The sequence below is a fragment of the Aethalodelphis obliquidens genome, unplaced genomic scaffold (assembly GCF_003676395.1).
Source record: "Aethalodelphis obliquidens isolate GAN/ISIS:26980383/991018 unplaced genomic scaffold, ASM367639v1 scaffold41, whole genome shotgun sequence".
In the NCBI taxonomy this organism is placed as follows: Eukaryota; Metazoa; Chordata; class Mammalia; order Artiodactyla; family Delphinidae; genus Aethalodelphis; species Aethalodelphis obliquidens.
The window spans coordinates 3,407,342-3,430,582 of NW_020837985.1; the positions used below are offsets into that span (position 1 = coordinate 3,407,342).

General features: G+C 39.5%; 1 protein-coding gene across 4 annotated transcripts in view; it reads left to right on the plus strand.

The window, feature by feature from the left end:
- NSMCE2 (NSE2 SUMO ligase component of SMC5/6 complex) overlaps positions 1-23,241 on the plus strand; it is a 224,601-nt gene that overhangs the window by 44,133 nt on the left and 157,227 nt on the right. For 3 of the 4 annotated variants that reach the window (XM_027132427.1, XM_027132430.1, XM_027132431.1), the window contains exons 3-4: positions 4,730-4,840; positions 10,319-10,324. In XM_027132427.1, coding sequence (XP_026988228.1) covers positions 4,730-4,840; positions 10,319-10,324 — 117 coding nt within the window. Of the gene's footprint in view, positions 1-1,142; positions 1,256-4,729; positions 4,841-10,318; positions 10,325-23,241 lie in introns of all 4 variants that reach the window. The other variant, XM_027132432.1, reaches the window with a different exon arrangement.

The following is a 23,241-nucleotide window of genomic DNA, read 5'->3' on the forward strand; positions in this document are numbered from 1 at the left end:
GCCACTCACTACCGTTGTGTCCTTGAGCAGGTGACTTCAACTGCTTGGTGCTTCGGTTTTCTCATATATAAAGTGGAGCTAAAACTACCTTTCTCTTAATGCTGCTGTGAGGTTTAATGTAAACACAGTACGCTAAGTAGTCTTGGCTCATAATAAAGTGCTTACCAATTGTTAGGTACAGCTATTATTATTATGTATATATATTTTATCATTGCAGTTACTTTTTGGCTTGCAGAGGTGTGCTACAGTAATATTTGCCTCTCTGAGATTGTCATTCTGTGAATTTTAACATCATTTTTGTAATCTTCCCCCCACACTCAGCGCTGGTGCCAACCTTTTTCCTGTGGAAAAATCACACTGAAAATAGAATAGGCAAATAAGTTTATATTACATGTCTTCTTTGCATTTTAATTCAATTGAATATCAGAGGCAGGACAATTTTTAGTTTGGTGAAAGTTTAATTTTCAAATTTATTATATGATGGCCATATAAGAATATTGAAGGAAGAGTTCCTATAGTTCTTTGTTGGATCCATCATTCTTGCCCTCAAATGGATTAAAGTCTGTTTGGAAAAATGAGACAAATTCATATAAGGAAACAAGATTGTTTATGGTTCAAAGTGCCAAAGTATCAAGTATAGTTGTTAAGATAAATTAAGTGAGATCCTTCTAGGCTGGCAGAGTTTAAAAGCAGGTAGGACCTGAGCTCAGCCCTTGAAGGATGTGTAGGATTTGGTTGGTTTGGATTTTTAGGAAGGGCTTTCCCTGTGAGAGTGGGAGAATTTTGGTAGTGGGATTATATACTGTGGAATAAAGGAGCAGGGAACCTCTAGCTGGTCAGTCTCTCTGCACTCCCAACGCCCCAGCCACTTTTTAGTCAACAGCCAGCTCCCTGTTGATGTGTTTATCCCTTTTCCTCCTGAGTTCTTCAGGGCTTTAGTTAGCCTTTTTCATGCAACACTATGCTCTTTCCCCACCTCAGTTCTTTAGTGGAACAGGACACATTCCCTGTGCCTTCCTTTGCCTGGTATTTCTGAAACATGAACACAAATAACATACTTAGAAAGAGGCTTTATTGTAATAATAAGGGAGACAGGGGTTAACAACTACTTGATACGGATGTTCTCATGACCTCTCTTCCAGATGCCATTGTGGGAGTCTCTTGTCTTCCGTCTCTAGTCTCTCCAAACCCTTCTCCCCAGCAGATGAAAACATTGACTTGAGCCTGAAGTTATCTGACTGAGCATCACTTCCAGGTGTGGTGTGGCGTGGTTCTCGGTTCTTCTCAGGAGTAGCTTCCTGCTCTCTTCTGGTGTTTTCCCTTTGTCGCCTCAGGCTGCACTATTCATCACTTAGGTTCTTTAGCTTGTCCCAACATTCTTGGGCCCTGGAGCCTTAGCTGAGGCTGCATGTCCACAGTTGGCCTCCTCAGGTACTTCCCTTAGGCTTCCTGCCATCAAATACTGGCAGCCATCGCTCACGTTCTCCTTTGCAGGGAAGGTCTCCTTGGCCTTGTATTTGAAATTGTTATCTGGTTCAAGTCTGGCTATGTCTATGGACCTTGATAATGAGAATCATCATCCTGCTTACTCTGAAAACTTTAATGTCGAAGGCATATTTCTAAGTGCTTTAAAAAATTAACTCATTTAATTCCAGAGGGGGGTTGCCAACATTATGTCAATTCCTACTGATTTAAGCCCCTGACACATTTTTATTTCTCATACTTGAAAGACTTTTGCTGCTGATACATCCTTTAGTGAGTTTCTGTTTAGGTTGAAGTTGCCACTAATTATTGCACTTTTGATAAAGCAGTTTATGCTGTTAGTCTCTGCTCAGGTTACCAGCTTGACCCACTTTTTCAATGGTCCCAGTATCAGAATCTATTACACATAAAATATACTGATTCCACTAAGAAAAGGAAAAAAACACACACACACACATCATCATTTCCTTTAACTAGATAAGGTTTGTGTGAAACCAGGGGCCTATTTTTCTTTCTTTCTTCTTTTTTTTTCTTTTTTTCATTATTTTAAATGGGAAAAAATTAAATTACAGGCCAACCCCAAACCCCTAACCAATTTACTTAAATGTAACTATATACAGTAAAATGCCTGTATAAGTCACAACCCATCATTATTAGGATATAAATTGTTTAAAATTCTCTTCCTGATCATCAAGCAATTAATAGGATTTTTAACAAACATTTGTTGTATATATGGCAATAGATACACGTTGGTACCAGCAACAGCTAAGCAACATGTCTCTTTCATTGATGTTTGGAGATTTTCAAACAGTCTAACAATTTTTTATGGAATATGACTTGAGAGCTTTCTCATATACCACTTTGTTAAAAATGTATTTAATTTGGGGAATGTAAATACAAATTTTTCTTATATAAACATTGCCCCTTCCCACTCCTCAAAAAAAAAAAAAAAAGCTTATATTGAGGGATATGTATGTTCTGTGAAGTCTGGGTGTTAACAGCCAAGAGATATTCTACCAGAAGCGTGTTAACCCAGAAGATATTTTATGGAGTGTGTTTATAATTGACTACTGTAAAACTAAAGCATAATTTAGAAGTCCAGGAAAATCATTTTTTAAAAGCCAAATGTAAGTGGGTTTTATATTATTTCATGACTTAGAGATGAACTGTTGTACTGTTCTTCAGAGTGGACAAGAAATACTGCCATTTGTCTGAGCCAAGTTATTTGAATGAGGAGTCTTTGAGTGTGTGCATCCCCTAATATGATTTAAGGACTCCAGTTTTATTTTCATTTCTTTCAGCTTTTTTAATGTTAACGTTTTTATTATCCTGTGTTCTCTATCTTTTCCCGATCTATTATTAAATTGTGTGTCTAGAGCTTAAAAAAAAAAAGTTTAAAATCACTTTGAAGAATATTATCTTGCTTTTCCAATCTACTAGTTGCTTTCTATAGTCTCCTGTTTCCTGAGGGTCTTCTAATTTTTAAATATAGTAAGTATAGTTGTTTCATGCTCTGACTGATATCTGAAACATTTGGGAATCTGTTTCTGCTGATTTTTACTCTTTTTGGCGTGTTTTCTTGTGTTTTTCCTTGTAAGGTTTTTGTTTTGTTTTTATTTTTTGTCCCCTGTAATCTACTCATTATCCTTAACAATTATTTGTAGGGTTATTTGAGGCCTCAGATACAAGTGTCTTTTCCAGAGGGGAGTACGTGTGGGTACTTTCATTGTGAGACCACCTCCTACCAACATCAGAGCTCAGGTTCCCAGCACCACTCAGGTGAGGGGAACCCAGGCTGCAAACCCAGGCTGTGGCTTGTTGATACAGTTTTTCAGAAACATGTTTGTTTTCTCTCTCCCTCTTCCCTCTGTTCTGCTCAGTGGCCAAGGCCAACCTCCCTGCAGCCTGGAGGAGCAGAGTGGGATTACTTACGGTTCATCTTTATTCTGATGAGTGGGGACCCAGTTTACTGGGGGAGGGTATGCAACTTTGATTTCCTGTGTTCAGCTTCTCTTTTTTGGTTTTCCCTAATTTTGCCCTGGTTGTTTCTTACTATCTTGTCACCCTTTTGTTTTTAAGGAGATTACTCTTTTTCCTGTTTTATCCAATCATTTTACTTATTTATTTATTTTTATAAATTTATTTATTCATTTATTTCTGGCTGTGTTGGGTCTTGGTTGCTGCGTGCGGGCTTTCTCTAGTTGTGGTGAGCGGGGGGCTACTCCTCACTGCCGTGCACCGGCTTCTCATTGTTGTGGCTTCTCTTGTTGCAGAGCACGGGCTCTAGGTGCACGGGCTTCAGTAGTTGTGGCACATGGGCTCAGTAGTTGTGGCTCACAAGCTCTAGAGCGCAGGCTCAGTAGTTGTGGTGCACAGGCTTAGTTTCTCTGCGGCATGTGGGATCTTCCCCGACTAGGTCCCGAACCTGTGTCCCCTGCATTGGCAGGCGGATTCTTAACCACTGAGCCACCAGAGAAGCCCTCCAGTCATTTTAATTGTCTTCAGTAGGAGGATTGGTCCACATAACCCAACCTACCATTACTAGAAGTGGAAATCTTCCTTATTTGATTTTTAACAATACTACAAGGTTCATGTGCAGATATATAAGTGGGCTGCTTCAATGGATGAGGGAACTGAGGCTGAGAAAAGTGTAGTGGTTGATTTAAGATTGTCCAGGTAGGTGGCACAGCCTGGAACTCCTGAGTCTGAGTCTACATTTCCACCTTTGAGACTTTTTCTACTGGGTGTCTTCTTCGAATTTTGAATGAAGCAGCCATATATTGAAGGCATTTTTTAAAATATGCAATACCTTTACAAAATCATTTAGATAGACCATTGATTGATAAATTATGTTGGTACAGCTTTTTCCAAATACGGCATTTTTTTGTTGTTGTTGTTGTTGGGGGGTAGGAGTTTATTAATTTATTTAAATTTTTGCTGTGTTGGGTCTTCGTTTCTGTGCGAGGGCTTTCTCTAGTTGTGGCAAGCGGGGGCCGCTCTTCATCGCATTGCGCGGGCCTCTCACTATCGCGGCCTCTCGTTGCAGAGCACAGGCTCCAGACGCGCAGGCTCAGTAGTTGTGGCTCACGGGCCTGGTTGCTCCGCGGCATGTGGGATCCTCCCAGACCAGGGCTCGAATCCGTGTGTCCCGCACTAGCAGGCAGACTCTCAACCACTGCGCCACCAGGGAAGCCCCAAATACGGCATTTTAAATGGAAAATGATCATTGCTTTCCTTTCTTTTTCAGCTGAAGTGAGTAGTGAATACAGTATGGATAAGGCAATGGTTGAATTTGCAATGATGGATCGGGAACTAAACCATTATTTAAAGGCTGTTCAATCTACAATAAACCATGTAAGTTTATACCACTCACCTAGTTATATTTGGTTACAGCTCACTGACTTAGAAACACAAATCAAAATTCTTTTCTAACCTTTAATAATTTCTTATCCTTACTGTAGTAGCTATTAATCTCTTCTTAATCAGGAAGTTCACAGAATAGGAATCTTAAATATTTTCCCAGATAGGCCACCTAGGTTTAATTAGGATATTACATCTGTTTTAGATTTCCTTGCATTTTCTGGTCTCGAATTTTTTAGTCTAAGCCTCCTTCGAATGTGAGTAGTTTTTTATAAAATGCTACAAATTGCGTAGGACTTGTTTTTATTGTTATATTTGCTTAAGCATACAATTTAGACCAGGTTTAGTTACTCATTCTCCAGCTTTAACGAATATGCAGCTATTGCAAAATTCATAGAATCAGATAATAGGGAGAGGTTTTAGAGCAAGGTTACAAATAGAGAAGCGTGGCCTTTTGGTTTTTCCAGAAGCCAAACTTGTCTTTGTTGGCTCCAGCATGTCACAGGAACAACACATAAGGCAGTTAAGGTGGGAACATAGCAACATCCTTTTCAGCAGTACTGTGTTGAGCAAGAAATGAGCAGTATGATTGCAGTAATGTTTCTGAGAAGTGCTTTGTCCTCTGAGCAGTGGAAACTCCCCTTTGAACTGATTTCATATACCTGTGTAATAGGATGTCTTGTACTTCTGGTTTCTTTATTTGCTTTTTCTTACTTATATCTATGGGAAAATTCCAAAAATAAAATGCTTTACAAGATTGGCTACTATTCAGTGGGAGATAAATTTTTGAATATGGTTTAATACTTAAGCTATAGTTAAATGGGTATATATGTTCATGGTTATATGCAGTTTTTCTGTTCTTTTCTTTCTTTAAAATTTTTTTTCTGTTTTTTTTTTAATGGTTAATATTTATTAAGTGTAGCAGTTGTGACTAACTTAAGAATGTCTGCTTATATCCAAGTAATACACTCATTCAACTTGTACATTTCTGGTGTTTCTAACCATTGTGACTGTCTTGGGACTGTGAATATTCCTTCCATAGGAAAATATGAAAATGATGTCATGTTAGATTCTTAAACTAGATAGCAAAGCACTTAGACCAGAGGTTTTCAACTCCAGCTGACCCCTAGAAACAGCCAGTCCCTACCCTACACTAAAGAGATTCTGATTTCATTGATCTGGAGAAGGATTGGGGCACCAGTATTTTTTAAAAACCCATTCTGTTATGTATCCAATGTTGAAAACCACTGCCTTAAAAGAACAAGGCTGACTTTATAGAATAAAGTGTGTTTGTTACCAAAGATCAGAGTTAGGCTTATTGTATAGATCAATCCTGCCTTGACGCTTACATTCTATGGAGGTTATTTGATAGGCTTTTCTATCTTTAACCTTGATGTTTTGCAAATATAACAGCACGATGTACATTATAGATAAGAAAACAGATTTTGGAAGTTGAAGAACTTAATGTGGATTTTTTTTCTATTAAACCCTAGGATTCACAGATATGTAAGGTATTTTTACGTGAAGAATTGGACTTTTCCCCCTTCAAAAAACTGAGTCATAAAAAAAGAAAAAGCAACCCTCACCCTCATGCACATTCAGTAGTTAATAGCATTTCTTTCATCCTGAGGCCTCATCCCATTACACCCACCCTACTAATCAGGAAAGAATATAATTGGAGTTTTATCCAGCTTTTCAGCTCTAACCTTACGCTAGAGTATGGAGTAACTTGGATTTAGTGATTCTAATGCTTGTCGGGAAGGTCCCTGGTCTTTAATAAGAGAACACATGTTTATTGCGTTTTTTTCTCATGCAAAGTTGTGCTCTCTATATAAGCTTGATATGAGACCAAGAATAGCAAATCCTAGTTTAATAAGATTTCTAAGACCTAAAACCATATAGAGACATAGTGGGGATGTGACCATTATTTTAAGGGGAATATTTTACCCTCTTTATATACTGTGTACTCTTTACATAGTATGGACATTTATGGACATTGCTATCTTATTGCCTGTTTTGATGAGGAATAAAGAATGAACAGCAGATTCAGAGAGTCCAGAATGGTATAGCTGTTCTGTGCTATAGAAATAGCAGTGGTCTAGGGATCAGAAATTCTTCCAACCCTGGTGCTTCCATTTTCTAAGTTATGATCCTGGGTCAAGAAACTTAACCTCTTGGAATCTCGTGTTCTTCATCTATAAGGTTCTTGGCCTGCCTATTTCACAAGATTATTATGTGAATCAGATTAGATATTGTGTATCAAACACTTTGACATTCATAAAATTTGATGGAGATAAAGATACTATGTTATTACAAACCCAGATTTCCAAACATACTCCTGAGGAAGGTGGAACTGGATCTTTCTTAACGAGTACTTTGCTCACTTTATTTCAGGGCTTTGAAATAAAACTTTTATTGGCTTTGACCTGTCCTCCCTTGGAATTCAGGAATCATATAGGATTAGCTATAAGCTGGTAAAGTTTACAGTATGAGGTCTTTATGATCTCTAAAACAAAGAAATTGTTTTAAGTCAGATTATTAGGAAAGAATACAGAAAATAGGAGCCCCTGTTGAATCTCGTTTCACTTCTGCTCTGTCATAGACTTTTAAGAGCTGCAGTACTTCCATTCCTGTATCATTTGCCAAGATTCTCATCCACCCCGTGGTCTTTCTGTTTATGAATTTTCATATAGTCATAGAAAGTTAAAAAAAAATTTGTCATCATCAAAGAGCATTAAAGTTTATCATTTAAATAAAGATCTCGCTCCTGCTCTCACCTTCACAGAATTCTGAAGGTTATACACCGCTGAAAAGGCTTTAGAAGTTTACTTTGGAACCTTAGATGTGGTTCAATTTACCAACAATCCCTGGGAAGTCCCTTTGGCATCCAACAGAAGCTCTCAGATTGCCTTTCTTTGTCCTTTAAGAAAATAGAGCTGCTAGAGCTGAAGAATAGAGCTGAAGACTTTATTTGGAATCAGTATTTATTTCAGCGCTCTGAAACTTAAAAAAAAAAAAAAATGGGACTTTGTCCCAGCTGTTTTGTAGAGGGAATATCATGCAGTGAGCACCTAAGGGGGGAAAAAAAATTCCCAGACAGTCTATAAGTTATTTATAAAAACTTCCAGGATAAGTGGGTTATATACCTGTCACAACTCTTTAAAACATGTAGAACCGTAAACAGAATTTCTGTATGAACTCTTTGGAGACTTTCAGTCATGAGACCACACGTGATGAAAGTGTTTTGAGAGGTATAAAATGGCACATAGATATGCTATGATACACTTACTTCTTTTATTGCTGTTACTGCTGAGGAAAAACTTCTCTCAGTTTCATGTTGAGAACAGAGTGATGTTCTGAACATTAGCTTTTGATGACCTAACGTTCCCTTCCTTGATTTCTAAGCTTTTATTATTTGAGTATCTTGAAGGGGCACCATTGGCTGGCTTTTTGTTCTCAAACATTCACTGAACAAATATTTTCTAAACATCCATGTGCCAGGTTACTTCTAGGTGCAAGAAAGAGGAGGTCAATCAGCAAAGCCCATATGATCTCACCTTCAGAATGTCTGAAGCCTAGAGAGGGAGACAAACATTTAACAAAGAACAATACAGATGTTATTTAATGATTGTTGTGCTGTGTACTACAAAGGGAAAATAAAGTTTTCAAGGAGTTAATAACTCAGGGGGCATATCAGCTGGGAGGGGGGAGTGGGTTGGTGGTTAGGGGACTCCTTCCTGATGAAGTGATATTGAATCTAAGATGAAAGTCAAATGAGCCTCAACATGGGGATCATGATATATAACTTCCCTGTCTATGTGACTTTTGCATGAAATGGAAGCGTCTTTTTTTTTTCCTCAGTGTCAGAGTTTCAGAGTGCCTTGATCAATCCAAAGGCTTAATTTGAGAAAATTAAGCCAGAGAAAGCCGATTTTTATACATAGAAAGTTTAAAGTCTATAGAGTAGTTGAGTAACCTACCTAAGGTTGGTCGAGGATTCATTCATCCACAGATGTGAGCGGCTACCATGTGCCAGGAACTGGGCTTATTAAAGCAAGTTATGGCAGTAGTTGATTTAAGAATAATTTCATTACCAGTATTCTGCTTCTCAAGCCAGTTCACTGGTCAAATGGGTTATCCCTCTTGAAGTGAGACTCTTTATCATGTATTGAATAAACAGTGGTAATACTGTGTATTTCTGGTTCTGGATTTATGTGGTGGTTTTAAACTAAACATGGAGTCCATCGTGGGCTTCAGATTCCAGAGGGTGGGCACCAGCTTAATTCAAGGAATCTTCAAATCTATTCTCAGGTATGTGTTTTTTCAAATAAGAGATGATAAAGCGTCCACCACTATCGTTGGGGTGGTCTTTGCAACTTTTTATAGTGTTAATTCTCATAGTGAGAAAGGATGGGCCCCCTGAAGCTAAATGACAAATGACCTAACAGGTTCAGATTAGTTGCAGATAATATTAGCAGTCAGTGGTAAAATATATATTTCCTGTGCTTTTTGATGAGCAGCCTAGTCCTAGAGTTTAGCAAAAATAACTAAAGCTTAGGATTCACATTATACTTTGCATTTTCTTTATCATGATACTTAATAGTGCAATTTTACTGCAACAAACTTCAAATCTTAAAAGAATTGTCACATTTTACCTGTATATGGTTCTTTTAGTAGGTGCTACCTTAGCATCTTACTTTATGGAAAATCCAGAGTGTTGTATTTTCTTCACCTTCCTCTATTACTCTGTTTTGGGCTACATGCATCTTAGAGATTATCTAAGATTTGGAAGCATTTGAATCAGATTGCTGCCACATATTTGTTGTGTGCGTGTGTGTTTTTTTAAATAAATTTATTTATTTTTATTTTTGGCTGCGTTGGGTCTTTGTTGCTGCATAGGCTTTCTCCAGTTGCGGTGAGCGGGGGCTGCTCTTCATTGCGGTACGTGGGCTTCTCATTGTGGTGGCTTCTCTTGTTGCAGAGCACGGGCTCTAGGCGCGTGGGCTTCACTAGTTGTGGCACGCGGGCTTAGTAGTTGTGGCTCACGGGCTCTAGAGCACAGGCTCAGTAGGTGGCGCACGGGCTTAGTTGCTCCTCGGCATGTGGGATCTTCCCGGACCAGGGCTCGAACCCGTGTCCCCTGCATTGGCAGGCGGATTCTTAATCACTGTGCTACCAGGGAAGTCCCTGTTGCGTTTTTTTAAATCCGTTTTTTATAACAGTTCCTACCAAAAGCGTAGGGAGGGAGGATATTTTTCTTCTTAACCTAACAGGGGCAGTTAGTTGCTGGATCGGTTTATTGTGTTGTTTCTTATAAATCTGTTCATGGATATGTCCTGTGTACTGTGACTTTTACTTGCTAAGCTAACCTGAACATTTAGTCTGCATTTTAAAAGTAGCGTGTTGAGAGTTAGCAGAGTGGAAATATACCTCACGTAAGTTGTTGAAACCAACACAATCTCAGATATAATAAAAGAACAAGGTGGGTCAAAGGTATAGCTTACCTCAGCCTTGACATTATGCAACTAGTTTAGAATATTTTTAATATCGCTTCCCTATGCCTCTTCACCCTTCACCCTTCACCAACTGGTAAGCTTTGCCTTTTGTAAGTCTTATTTTAAAGTTACCTTAACATCTTCTGCTTTAACATGAAATCTTATGAGCTATCTTGTAAGTTGGGAGTTACTATTTTAGTTATACCAGATTTGGGGAGCATTTCTCACTTAGAAAGCTAAAAATTTATAGTATCGGAAGAAAGTTCCAGGGCAAAGGATGTGATTTATTGGCTATCACCATCTTCTGACTGCATCTAAGAATGCATCTCACATTGTGAATCATTGACAAAAGAGAAAGGAGGGTAAATTTGTTTGGGATTATGACAGTTGAGGACAGAAGATTCCTGAGCATGAGAGAAATGACTGTTGTCAGCAGAATAGCAAGAAGGTGAGAGAGGACAGTGGAATTAGTGAGAATCTCTTGGAGCCAAGTGGGAAAGTACTGTGGAATCCCCCTCTTCTCCACTGCCTGCCCTCCATGGTGGTGTGTGGTCTCTTAACACCTTTCCTGTCAAAGTTAACAGATGCTCCACATATAAGCCTTTTCATCTGTAGAAATATTGCCCAGATGTGGAAATTAACCAGGGGGGAAAAAAGTTGATGTAGGTATTCACTCTTCAGCCTCTTGGCCCTGGAATGTATGATTACTGGTAATTAATTTCTATTCCGTTCCTTTAGAACTCCCTCTGTAGTTATTCCGAAATTAAGGTTGTGTTTGGTAGCATTTTTTCTAATGCTAACAGAGAGAGTTAGGTCTGGATATAGTATTTCACTAATTGAGTTGTCTCTATAGGAAAGAATCCAGATATAAATCTCTTAGGTTACCAAGTGAAGTAGCTACTAATAGGTGAACATTCTGGTCTTGTGCCATATTAAGACTTCTTATCATGGGTAGTTTATAGAAATCCATCTTCGTGTTTTGTAGGTACTAAGTGTTGGATTTTATTCATAATTATAAAAACGTTTACACTCTACTGGGTCTTAATGTGCCTCTAATGCAGCATTTTCAGAAGTTTGCTCTGTAATACTAATTAATCACGATGTGAGTAAGTATAATAGGAAAAAAGGATTTTGTGGTCAAATAAGTTTGGGGAGTGCTTGATTAAAAGAATTTCCTTAAAGACTCCAAAGCCCTTAATATGCTTTTATGCATTGTGATTCTCCAAAGGAGGAATATTTAGTAATTTCCTAACCTTACTTGAAAACCTCTTTGGGGGAAGGACTGGAACTCTACAGAACCCAGTTTGGAAAACGCTTCTGTAGTCTCAATCCCTGTACCTTACAGAAGAGGCTAAAAGATGGATTCAGCAGTTTGTGGTAGAGTTTTTGTGACATCCAGGGAACTGGGGAGTATATCAAACCCCCTACCTAAAATAGACCTACAAGATGTTTCTATGCAGAAGATCAGGAAAGGGCCAGGCCTCTGAAAAGACTATATGTTATTCCAACAGTGAAAGAGAGGAAAGAAAAGTTTTTTAAAACATTCAGTGGTTGCTTGGCTATGTCTCTTTGAAGCAAACAAGACCCCCGGTGTGGGGTATTGGTTCAGGAAAGTGGAGAGAAGGAAAAGTTTTCAAGGAAATGAAGAGAGGAGGGGATAGTTTAGGTAGAAAGGACACAGCAGCAGTGTGGACAGAAAAAAGCATACAGACTTTGAAAGACCTGGTTCAGCACAACTCTCAATGCTTATTGAACACCTTGGCCTCAGTGGTACTGGGCGATCCTGGCAGGTAACTCCTTGAATTTTTTTTTTTTTTTTTTTTTTTGGCTGTGCCACGCGGCATGTGGGATCTTAGTTACCTGACCAGGGATCGAACCCACGCCCCCTGCAGTGGGAGCTCGGAGTCTTAACCACTGGACCGCCAGGGAAGTCCCACTTGAATTATTTAAATGATGTGAATGTTCTTTAATATAGCAAACTCCTGCTTATTTCTGACGTTGGGCATAGTCCGTATGTAGCATCAAACCCTTATTTTAGATAATCACTTGAGCCTCCTTCCATGTCAAACTTTTCACCATACTTGATAAGTATTAAAGATCTTGAGATGTTGGCCATTCCCCACTATCTAGCAGTGGTGCTCATGGGCAGTGAAAGAGTGTAGGCTAACTGCAGAAGAGAGATGGGAAAATAGTTTGAACTACGGAATGGATCACCAAATGTTAAGATTCACTGTAAAATGAATGCATTTGCAGAGTGTGGAGTTGAAAGCAGTTGCTTGTTTATTAATCTCATAATTAAACTGTTCAGTTAGTGCCAATAGTATGCTTAGTCTAATGAAGGGACAAAAGCCTCTTGACATGTGTTTATAAAATAGCTACAAAATAGTACTAACAGTGAAATAGTTTGACACAGACAATAAAAACATGCTTAAGAAATTCAGAGTAAGGGAGAAGAGCCTTTGCTTAAATTTCGGCTTTTCTACCCTCTAACTCTGAGCCTCAATTTCTTCTTAAAGTGGGGGTGATAGAATATAGGTCAGAGAGTTCTGGAAACGATGAAAAGTGATAGCATGAAAGCACCTAAAACAGTTCTGTCAAGACTCGTTTATAAAGTTGCCCAGAGAGTTCTGTAAAGGAGAAGTCATTTCCTTTGATCAAATTTAAATAGTATCTGAAGAGGAAATTTGAGTTAAAATTTAGACAGTAGAGTAGGCTGCAGGAAACCGTTGGGAAAGAGCAGAGATGATTATGTCCTTGAGAGGTTGAAGGAAGGGCTTCTTTCCTTAGAAGGAGTCTTCTGGTAATGGGGGCAGAGAGGATGTTGGGGGGAAGTTGGTGCTCATACTGTTGTAAGCCAAAAGGATTGGGCAGAATATGGGGGAGCAGGCCAGTGAGATGCATGGCATTTGGCCAGTTGGATGTGAAGTCCCCTGATCAATAAGTCTACTTCTGTCTGCAGCAATGAGAAAGAGATTGCTCCCTTTAACATGTGCTAGTTAGGGCTTCCCTGGTGGTGCAGTGGTTGAGAGTCTGCCTGCCGATGCAGGGGATGCAGGTTTGTGTCCCGATCCGGGAAGATCCCACATGCCACGGAGCGGCTGGGCCCGTGAGCCATGGCTGCTGAGCCTGCGCATCCGGAGCCTGTGCTCCACAATGGGAGAGGCCACAACAGGGAGAGGCCCGCGTACCGCAAAAAAAAAACAAACATATGCTAGTTAATGGCAATGGAGGGGGAGCCACACTAGAGATACAGACCAGACAACTAAGTGAAAACTTTGGTAATTCACGAATAACATTTGATGTTTTCTAAAGTAAACAAAAATTACTTAAAGATGTAAGCAAGATAGTTCAATAAATAGCATAATTATATATACCCAAGTGCACAGAGAGAAATATTTCTTCACTTACATTTCCATCTTTAAATAATATTTTTTTATTAGTAGCACCCATTTGAACAAATATTGGGAGAGAAAAATGTGTTGGATTTATCCCTCTGATGTATCATATGCAAGTTGTCAGCTCTGTTTCAATTGTGTAATCTGTATGAATCGTTGACAAATGAAAGAAAAGAAATTGTATAAATGGAGAGACTGTAAATGAATTTCATTTTTCAAGCCCTGTGTGAGTTTGCAGTTGTCCTGGTAAGGAAAGCTCTTTCATTCTGAAGTGGAGCCAGTGCCCAGTGAACTGTCATTGAGGGAATGGTGAGGATTTCTTTTCATTCTGTTTCTCCCTTAAAGCATCAAGCTTCTAGCAATAGTGACTTTCATTCTTTTGTGTCATGGCCAGCCTGATATTTTTAACCACTTGAACTTTCTGAAATTTCATTTCTTTTTGGGCTTTTTTTCCCCCTAATTTATTTTTATTTTTGGCTGCCCTGGGTCTTCATTGCTGCGCGCGCAGGCTTTCTCTAGCTGTGGCGAACGGGAGTTACTCTTCCTTGCGGGGCGCAGGCTTCTCATTGCAGTGGCTTCTCTTGTTGCGGAGCACGGGCTCTAGGTGCGCGGGCTTCAGTAGTTGTGGCTCGCGGTCTCTAGAGCGCAGGCTCAGTAGTTGTGGCGCAGGGGCTTAGCTGCTCCGCGGCATGTGGGGTTTTCCTGGACCAGGGATCAAACCCATGTCCCTTGCATTGGCAGACGGATTCTTAACCACTGCGCCACCAGGGAAGTCCCATCCTCTTTTTTTTTTTTAAGGGAAATTTGTGTTACATAATATAGGATTCTTTAAAATAGTGAAAATCCTTATGTGCTGTCCTCACCAAATCAATTTATTTCTTCTCTCCTTTATTTCATCTTAAAATAATCATTCAATTATCTTCTAATAGAAAATGATATTTTGGACTTCCCTGGTCGTCCAGTGGTTAAGAATCCACCTGGCAATGCAGGGGACACGGGTTCGATCCCTGGTCTGGGAAGATCCCACATGCTGTGGAGCGACAAAGCCCACGTGCCACAGCTACGGAGCCCACGTGCTGCAACTACTGAGCTCACGTGCTGCAACTACTGAGCCCGCATGCTGCACAACGAAGAATAGACCCCACTCGCTGCAACTAGAGAAAGCCCGCGCACAGCAACGAAGACCCAGCACAGCCCCCCCCCAAAATTAATTAATTAATTAATTAAAAAAGAAAATGATATTTAGAAAGACCAAGTCATTGTTACTTAAAATTTAAAACAGTAACCAGGAATAGTTTAATACGATTGCATCACGTGACTGATTTCCAGACGTCCTGACTTGCTTGCTTTTTACTTTCTCCTTGGCTGACACGCAGGGGTCTCACATGCTTCAATGCCTTCCAGTTGTCTCATCTATTTGTGATTCTTGGAATGTTACTGGTAGTGAGGAGCAAACCCTCTCCACCCATCAGGTTACTCTCTGTCACCCTGAGGTTTATTTTAGCCCCTACCATGACACAGAAGCCAGTAAAACCACATGAAATGCTAAATCAGAGCTCTAAATGGACTAAATGCTGGGTGTATTCAGAGCATCCCTCTTACAAAATCAGAAATTAAATATGGCTCATGAGGTATAGTTACACAGTGTTTTAAAAAGCCTAAGCAAAAATATCATATGCTCAATTTTTTCTTAGAAGAAATACTTAACATATTACTTAAAGCACCTATAAATAATATAGATGAAATTAGAATATGTCATGCCACATTTTCTATAATAGTAATAGTATTGCTCTGCCAGAATGTGGAATGAAAATGTTTTGGCTTTGTAAGGTAAAGGGTGTATGATCCCATTACAATAGTAAATTGTTTGGTGTTACTGTTCAGTTTAATTATTGTGTTTTTTTCTACACCTATCTACTGAAAAGCTGTGTTGACCTTAAGCACGTTTGCAAAATGACCTAGTAATATCTGCACCTACCTATGACAGAGCAAGTTCTTGATTAAGAAATGAGATAACCTATGTGAAAGCACTTGAGAGGTAGAAGTGCTATATAAAGGCAAAGGCTCATTGTTCTGTCCTGTTAACTTTTAACTTCTTTCTCTTGTCTCGAGAATGTCCACCACATGCTGATTTAAACCGGTGAACTCTTCTAAACCTCCTAAATTCAGAATAAATGGTAGTAGGTGACTTGTGTTTTGTTTCCTCATGTTTATTTTCTCATGCCACAGCTTAAACTGGAAGGAAAAAATGTGTAAGTTTTACACTCACCTTTTGTCCTTAATTTAGTCATCCTTTTGGTAAATGCTTATTTCTGCCCCCCCCCCCCCCCCCCCGCCCCCTGGCCCCAAGAGTTTTGCAGAAATCTCATGTAACAGTTCAACAAGTGACTAATGTAGATTGGGCTTGCTTAGTCTCTGAGTCACTTTATTATGAAACACTTAAACTTGAACATCTATCTGTAACAATGAGGAAATAATATAAAACAATTTATACTTTCTGATCTTATGGTTTTAGTGACTAACTCATCAGGCAACAATGAAGAAGGAAATTAATGAAAATTCACAATGTCAGACGAAATTAGACAAAAAGTCTCAGTAAATCATAATCACCTTCACTTCCTTTCTCCCTTTTCTCAACAGTTGATGTTTCATTGATAAGAGCGTTGGGCTGGGAAATAAAGATCTGACTTCTAATCCTTGTTCTGCCAGGCTATGACCTTGGACAAGTCGCAGAAACTTCTGTGCTTCAGCTTCCTCATTTCTAAAATGAGGAATGATGCTATTTGCCCTACATACCTCACTGGGCAATTGTAGATAAAATCAGATTATAAATAGGAATGTGTTGTGATACTGCCCCCCCAAAAAAAAGTGAAAGGTGGTATATGGTTATGATGTCCTGACTGTCCCCATCTGACATCTCATATCTGAATGGCCACAGGCCCAAAGAGTGAAAGAGACTGCCTGAATATGCCAAAGAGGATCAGAAGGGAGTCTCTGTTAGCTCTTGGAACTGGAAAGAAATAAGATACATTCCCAGTGTTTGGATTTCTGAATTGAATCATGAAATACAGTTTCCAATAGAAATAACATTCAGTGGCTAGGTTTCCAGGCTAGCCAATTTTTAAAAAAATGATATAATCATAAATAGTTCATTGTGATCCAATTTCTATAAACTGTAACAAAGCCCGTTTGTGGTATTGGTTTCAATTTGGTGTTTCAGATGTTCTGGAGGACCTAGCCTATTGGATGATAATGAATTCACTTCTCCTCTGGCTTCCCCAGTTACTTGATATTTGCCTACAGGCTGTTGATGGTTTACTTAAACCAGATTTGGAAATATCGGTCTCTACTTCAGTCCCCTGGCCCTTTGACTAAAAGAATCTGAAGCCAACTTTCTTTGCCCTGGGTAAGGGATGAGGAGCCTTCTGGGATCCCTGACCTCTTTAATGATCACAGTAACCTTCCAAGTTAGGTAAGGTGGATGATGGACTCTGAGCCTCAGGAAGGTTAAGGGTCATACGCAGGTCACATGCTTAGTCTTAAGAGGTGAGATTGAATCTTGGTTTTTTGATATGTCATTCAAGGCTCTCTTCATGACATCTCCATACCTCAAGACAGATGTAGTGGAACTTCCCTGGCAGTCCAGTGGTTAAGACTTTGCCTTCCAATGCAGGGGGTGCAGGTTCAATCCCTGGCCAGGGAGCTAAGATCCCACATGACTCAGGGCCAAAAAACCAAAACATAAAACAGAAGCAATATTGCAGCAAATTCAATAAAGACTTTTAAAATGGTCCACATCAAAGAAAAACAAAATCTTTAAAAAAAAAAAATATATATATATATATATATATATAAAAGATGTAGTTCGTTGAATTCACTTTGAATTGTAGTTTTAGTTGGGAGAAAGTGTTTTTGTGTAGTCTTGGTTATAAAATATGCTTATGATCTTATACATATCTAACTGTAAATTTCCCAAAGGTAAAATTTTAGTCAGTGAAAAAGACTCTTCACACTGATTTGACATGCATAGGGAGGGATTCTGTTAATATTAAAGAACTGCTTGAGGAAAAGAATATTGTTATATGGAACTGTTATATTAAAAGATGGAATAGTCAGTCTTTCCATAATAATAGTAAGCCTAGCTAACATTTCTCTAGTGCTTGCTATGTGCCAGGCATTGTTGAGGAACTTTTTTCTTCTTGCCAGCTTAGACTACAGATTTGCTGATGATTAGTTTTTAGGAGCAGGGAGGAAGAAGTCTCTCTGTGGAAGAAGGCAGTGAAATGGTCAGTAAGTGGCATGTCATGGAACATGTAAAGGATGTTTCACTGGGGTAGTGGAAATAATACTGCAGCTGGAATTAGAAGACGTAGCTTCATCCTTGCTCCTCCACTGCCTAGCTGTGTGACACTGTGCTAGTGACCTGTCCTCTTAGAACATTCAGCTTCCTTATTTGTAAAAAGAGGATAATGATACCTCACGGGACTACTGCGAGGATTAAGTGTGATACTGTAGGTAAAGTTCTTAACTACGCGTGCCCTCACAGGAAGTGAGGTTTTATATAGTAGGCATTGAGAGAATATTAATTGCTTCTTTTAATCTCCGTGCACAATGTGTTTGTGAATTTAAGTTGGAGAACAGACTATGAAACCTGGTTTATAAATTTTTAAATACCATCCAATTTAAAGATGGTATTTCCCTTTGGCTGCTGCCTTCTTTAGTGCTTCAGGGTAACGTGCAGGGAATCAAGGAAAACAGGTTATGCCTAGAAGATCTGGGTTTCACAGGGTGGCCACCAAGTCTGGAAACATAGGTGAATATGCAATAAATGGCTTAATGATATAATATTATAGCCCACTACGAAATCGTATTGTCTCTGCCTTCAGACTTGGTGGCCACCCTGTAGTTTTAGCTTTGTTATCTATTCGGTGTTCCATTCAAGGAAATTATTTACTCTCTCTGGCAGTGAGAATCAAATTATATAAATTATTCTCACAAGTGTTCTATGTACTATGAAGCACCTGTTTATTTTTTTCTTGTGGTACAGTGGCTTTTGATTAGATAAGATGGAGAGAATTCATTTTCATTTACTCAGGAAATTTTTCTCATAGGTGACAAAATGGAAGGTGAAAATCAGTTTGATAGCTTTAGTAGTGGGAAATAATTTCAAATGAAAGGAAGCCATATGAATTATAGAGAAGGCAACATCAGAGAATTTGATAGGTGGCTAGATGGGAATGAATGGAGTAGATAAAGGATAAGGAGCATTAATAAACCGCTGGATTATTAGTAATTCCACAGTCTTTACTGTGTCGGGTGAGATGTGATAACTGAGAGAAGGATCCGGCCTTGTATCCTTGGATTGCCCTCATTCTGTGCTATGGATATGTGGTATGATACAAAGACAAGGGATTTGAAATCAAACTTACTGTTTATCAGAATGTTAGAAGATAACTTATGGATTTTTAAAAAATGTAAAAATAGATATTTTTACATTTAGATATAGATAGTTATAAGCAAAATAGATGTAAGCAAATAGATATAAGCAAAAATAGATATTTTGCTTCTTTCTTTTTCAGGCCCTATAGTTACATTAAATGGGTTTTCTGATGGAAACTTGGCAAGAACAGAGGGAAGAAAACAATTAGCATTTCTCTTTGGTTACAACAGAAATGGTGAATTTGTTCCTTTGGTTATTCAGATCCTCTAGTTCATGGAGGGAGTTACTGGAGGACCCAGGAAAGACATGGAACGTGAGAGAGAAGTTCTTCTTGTCCTCACGTCAGTGAGCGTGTGATGGGTTGGGTACTCCTCAATGGCCCAGGTGCCAAAGGCTGGTCTTCTGGTCTCGAATGCTCCACGAAACGGAGCACTGCTGCCCCGTTCTCCTCCCAGGTCTTTTGCTTTCTTCAGGAGAGAGAGCACCAAGTGTGTATATCCCTTCCCCTATCATCTCCCCTCCACACACACTCACACACACACAGACTGGAGCAAGAGATACTTCTTTCATTGTTCAGATTCTAAAGCAAAATAAGCTTCAGTATCACCAACCACTGCTGAGCTGAATGGAAAAGTTTATCTAAATGAGTATAAGAAAATCAAGATCCCCAGTAGTTAGGACTTTCCTTAGGAGCCTTGATTTTGATGGATGTAACAGAAAATAAGCAGGTAGGGGAGGGACTATATAATACAGGCTTTGTGCATTGAGAGCTGCATTGAGAGAATTGCTAAGTCAGTCCTAAAGCAAAGAGGTTTTGAAAGGAATTATGCTAGAAGGGTGGGAATAGTTTAGATATGAAAAAAAAATCAGTGAAATTCATTTTTGTAAAGCACATGTTTTTCCCATTAGAGAAGCAAACATTGGGACCGTTTTCCCAGTTCCATGTCCTTGAGGAGGTGAGAGCAAGAAAGGGTAGAACCTTAATCCTTGACAGTAAAGTATACGCCATCTGGGAAACTTCTCCTTGACTATCATTTTGTCAGTGTCGAAACTAACCTGAAAGTCAGTTTGGTTGTCCAAAGGTCTCCTTAATCATGTACTTAGAATATTTCATTTGATAAACATTACCTGGCTTATCGTGTCAAAAACTGTTGGAAGAAATTTTGAAATCACTAATCGATAGATTTAGTTTCTACAGAGCATTTATTCGTTTATTTATTTGGGGACTGCTCCTGAGTTTAAGCCACCCTTCTTAAGAATATAACGTCTGTGTCACAAACTCATGACAATTGTGGTAAATATCGACACTGAACACAGTTCTTTGTGTAAATACTAAGGTATGCTTAAAAGGTCCCTTTGACAGGCTCTCAGGAATTTCTGCATTTATAAACTGCATTTAGTGCAGAGAAAGGAAACATTGGGAGAGGAGAGGAAGAAAAGGAAAAAGACTGTAGTTCTTTTCTCCCCGTTCCTGTTTTTCAAAATGCACAGTGCACTCCGAGGCCATTGGTTCCATGTGGCTTCAAGCTTTCAACCCCCTGTCTCCTTGTTACCTTGCCCTGCCTGTCTGACATCACATAAGACGTGGTGCACTGAGAATAGAGCTTTTTTTTCTTTTAAGTGCCTAGTGTGTTTAACACTGTACTAGGTACCTTGTATGCATCACCATGTATCCTCACAACAGCTGGGAACGGTGGGTACCATAACATTCTTGTCTTGTGTAGATGAGGAAGCTGAGGCTGAATGAGTTGAGGGAATGGCCCTAGGTTACAAACCTGGTGAAAAATCCAGAGGACATTGTTCAGTCATTCCCTTATTTGACTTTGCTACTATGGAGGACTCCCTCCTGTTCGAATTGTTATGTTCCCTTAACTTTCATGACAACACACGTCTGACTTTTCTTCTTGCTTCCGGCCACTTCTCCAGAGTCTGCCGGTGGACCCTACTTCACCTCTCCAGCCATAAAATCTTGGTATTCCTACCTGTTCTTTGACTCTTTTGTCTTCTTTGCGCTCTCTTCTTGAGCTTTTAACTTGAATTACTGTCTTTGTGCTGCCGAGTCCCAAATCCTTATTTCCATTCCAGAGCATGAGTCTGAGAATCACACACATGAATTCAATCATCTATTTGATCTCTCGCTTCAGTGTGCTTCTTAAATTCAGCAACTCAGAGAGTTTTCCCCTTGATTTTCTTCTGAGATTCTGTAACTGAGGAAATGGCGATATCCTCCCCCACAGTTGCCCACATCAGAAACCTGGTTATTATCCTCCCTTCTCCTAGCTCCTCATAGCTCGCATTCCATCACCAGATTTTACTGATTCTCAAATGAGGTTGCCTGCCTCATCCCCATTTTCACAATCTCCACTCTCCCATGAATAGTTTGCTGCATGAAGTTTTGCTTTCTTCTAGTATGTTTTCTAGCTAGTAGCCCAAAAACTGTTTCTAAATTGGAAATCTGATTATTTTGCCTGCCTTTTTCACAACTCTGCCCTCTTCACTTATTCCTTATTACTTTCAGGATTAAATTCAGACGTCTTTACCTGGTCTGTAACCCTGCTTAACTTGGTAGCCTCATTTTTTACCATTCTTTTACGCTAGTTCTTGGCATGTTCTCTTGCTTCTGGGCTTAGTACACATTATTCTTTCTGCTGGGAGTGCTCTTCTCTCACTTTCAAATAGGTAACTCCTTCCTGCCCTTCATAAACTTAGTCTAGCTCTTTTTCAACAGCCCTCCCTGACATCACCCGGTCTCTGTTCGCCAAATGTATCTTGTGCTCTCATAACACCATACACTTAGTCGTTTTTCATAGCGTTTGTAACTATAACCCTATCGTCTCTCCAAAACCATGTCTCAGATATACAGCTGTCTTCTTTTCATTCCCACTTCATTTCATTCCCATAGGCATTTCACTTTTAACCTTCCCAAACCAGCTGTTCCTCCAGACTTCCCCATCTCAGGAAATGGCAACTGTACCATTTCATCTAGAGAGGCCAAACCCAGAGTTGTCCTAAGTTCCTTAATGTGTCACAGCCCATATCCAGTTCATCAATAAAGCCTATTGTTTCTACCTTCAAAATATAGTTAGAATCTGACCACCTCTTGCTACTTGCTACGTCTTGCTACCCTAATGTGGGCCGTTGTCTCCTTTTGCCTAGGTGAATGCAGTAGCCTACTAACTGGTCTGCTTCTAACTGGTCTCCTGCTTCTGCCCTTCCTCCCCTAAAATCTATTCTCATCATAATAGCCAGAGTGATCCTATAAAAAAGAAAACCAGGTCTTCTCACTCCTCTGCTCAAAACCTTCCCATCTCTCTTAGCCTAGAGGCTAAAGGCCCCACGTTGGCCTCCCTGGCCTGGCCCCCTTACTCCATCTTCACTTCTGACCTCATCTCCTACCACTCCACCCTGCCCTTTTTAATTTTCTTCAGGTCTCTGTTCCAGTGTCATCTTTTCAGTGAAGCCTTCCCTAACCATCCATCATACAGGAACTCACCTACCCCACCCTGTTTAACTGTTCTCGACAACACTTATTACCATCCAGCTAATTATATCTTTTCTGACTGTTTTTCTCAACTAGAACTAAAAGTCTGTGAGGGCAGAGCCTTGGTCTCTGTTTACCACTGTATTCCCAGCATCTAACGCAGTGCATGACCCCTAGTGGGCACTCAGTAACTCTGTAGTGAAGTCTAAGAAGAAGTTGTCATGGATTTAGTAGTTTTGCAGACATGCCAATCCAGCGAGTCCCAGATCCCATACTGATGAGCATTTCCAGTGCTTGTAGTTACACCACTCCTTTCCTCAGTTTCCCAATCTGTAACATAGGGATGTTCTTACCACTCAGGTTGTTTGTTTGTTTGTTTGTTTGGGGAAGATTAAATAAAATATCCCTGTGGAGTGCTTAGCTCAGTACCTTGCCCATAATAAACTATAAATTGAGAGCAGTTGTTGCTACTGATACTCCGCTAATTCTTATTAGAAGACCACGTTTAATTGGTTATCCGTTAGATTTTAAATTCAGCTGTATCTTAAACTTGCTATTGTGATAATAATGATAGTGTGGTTGCCAGAG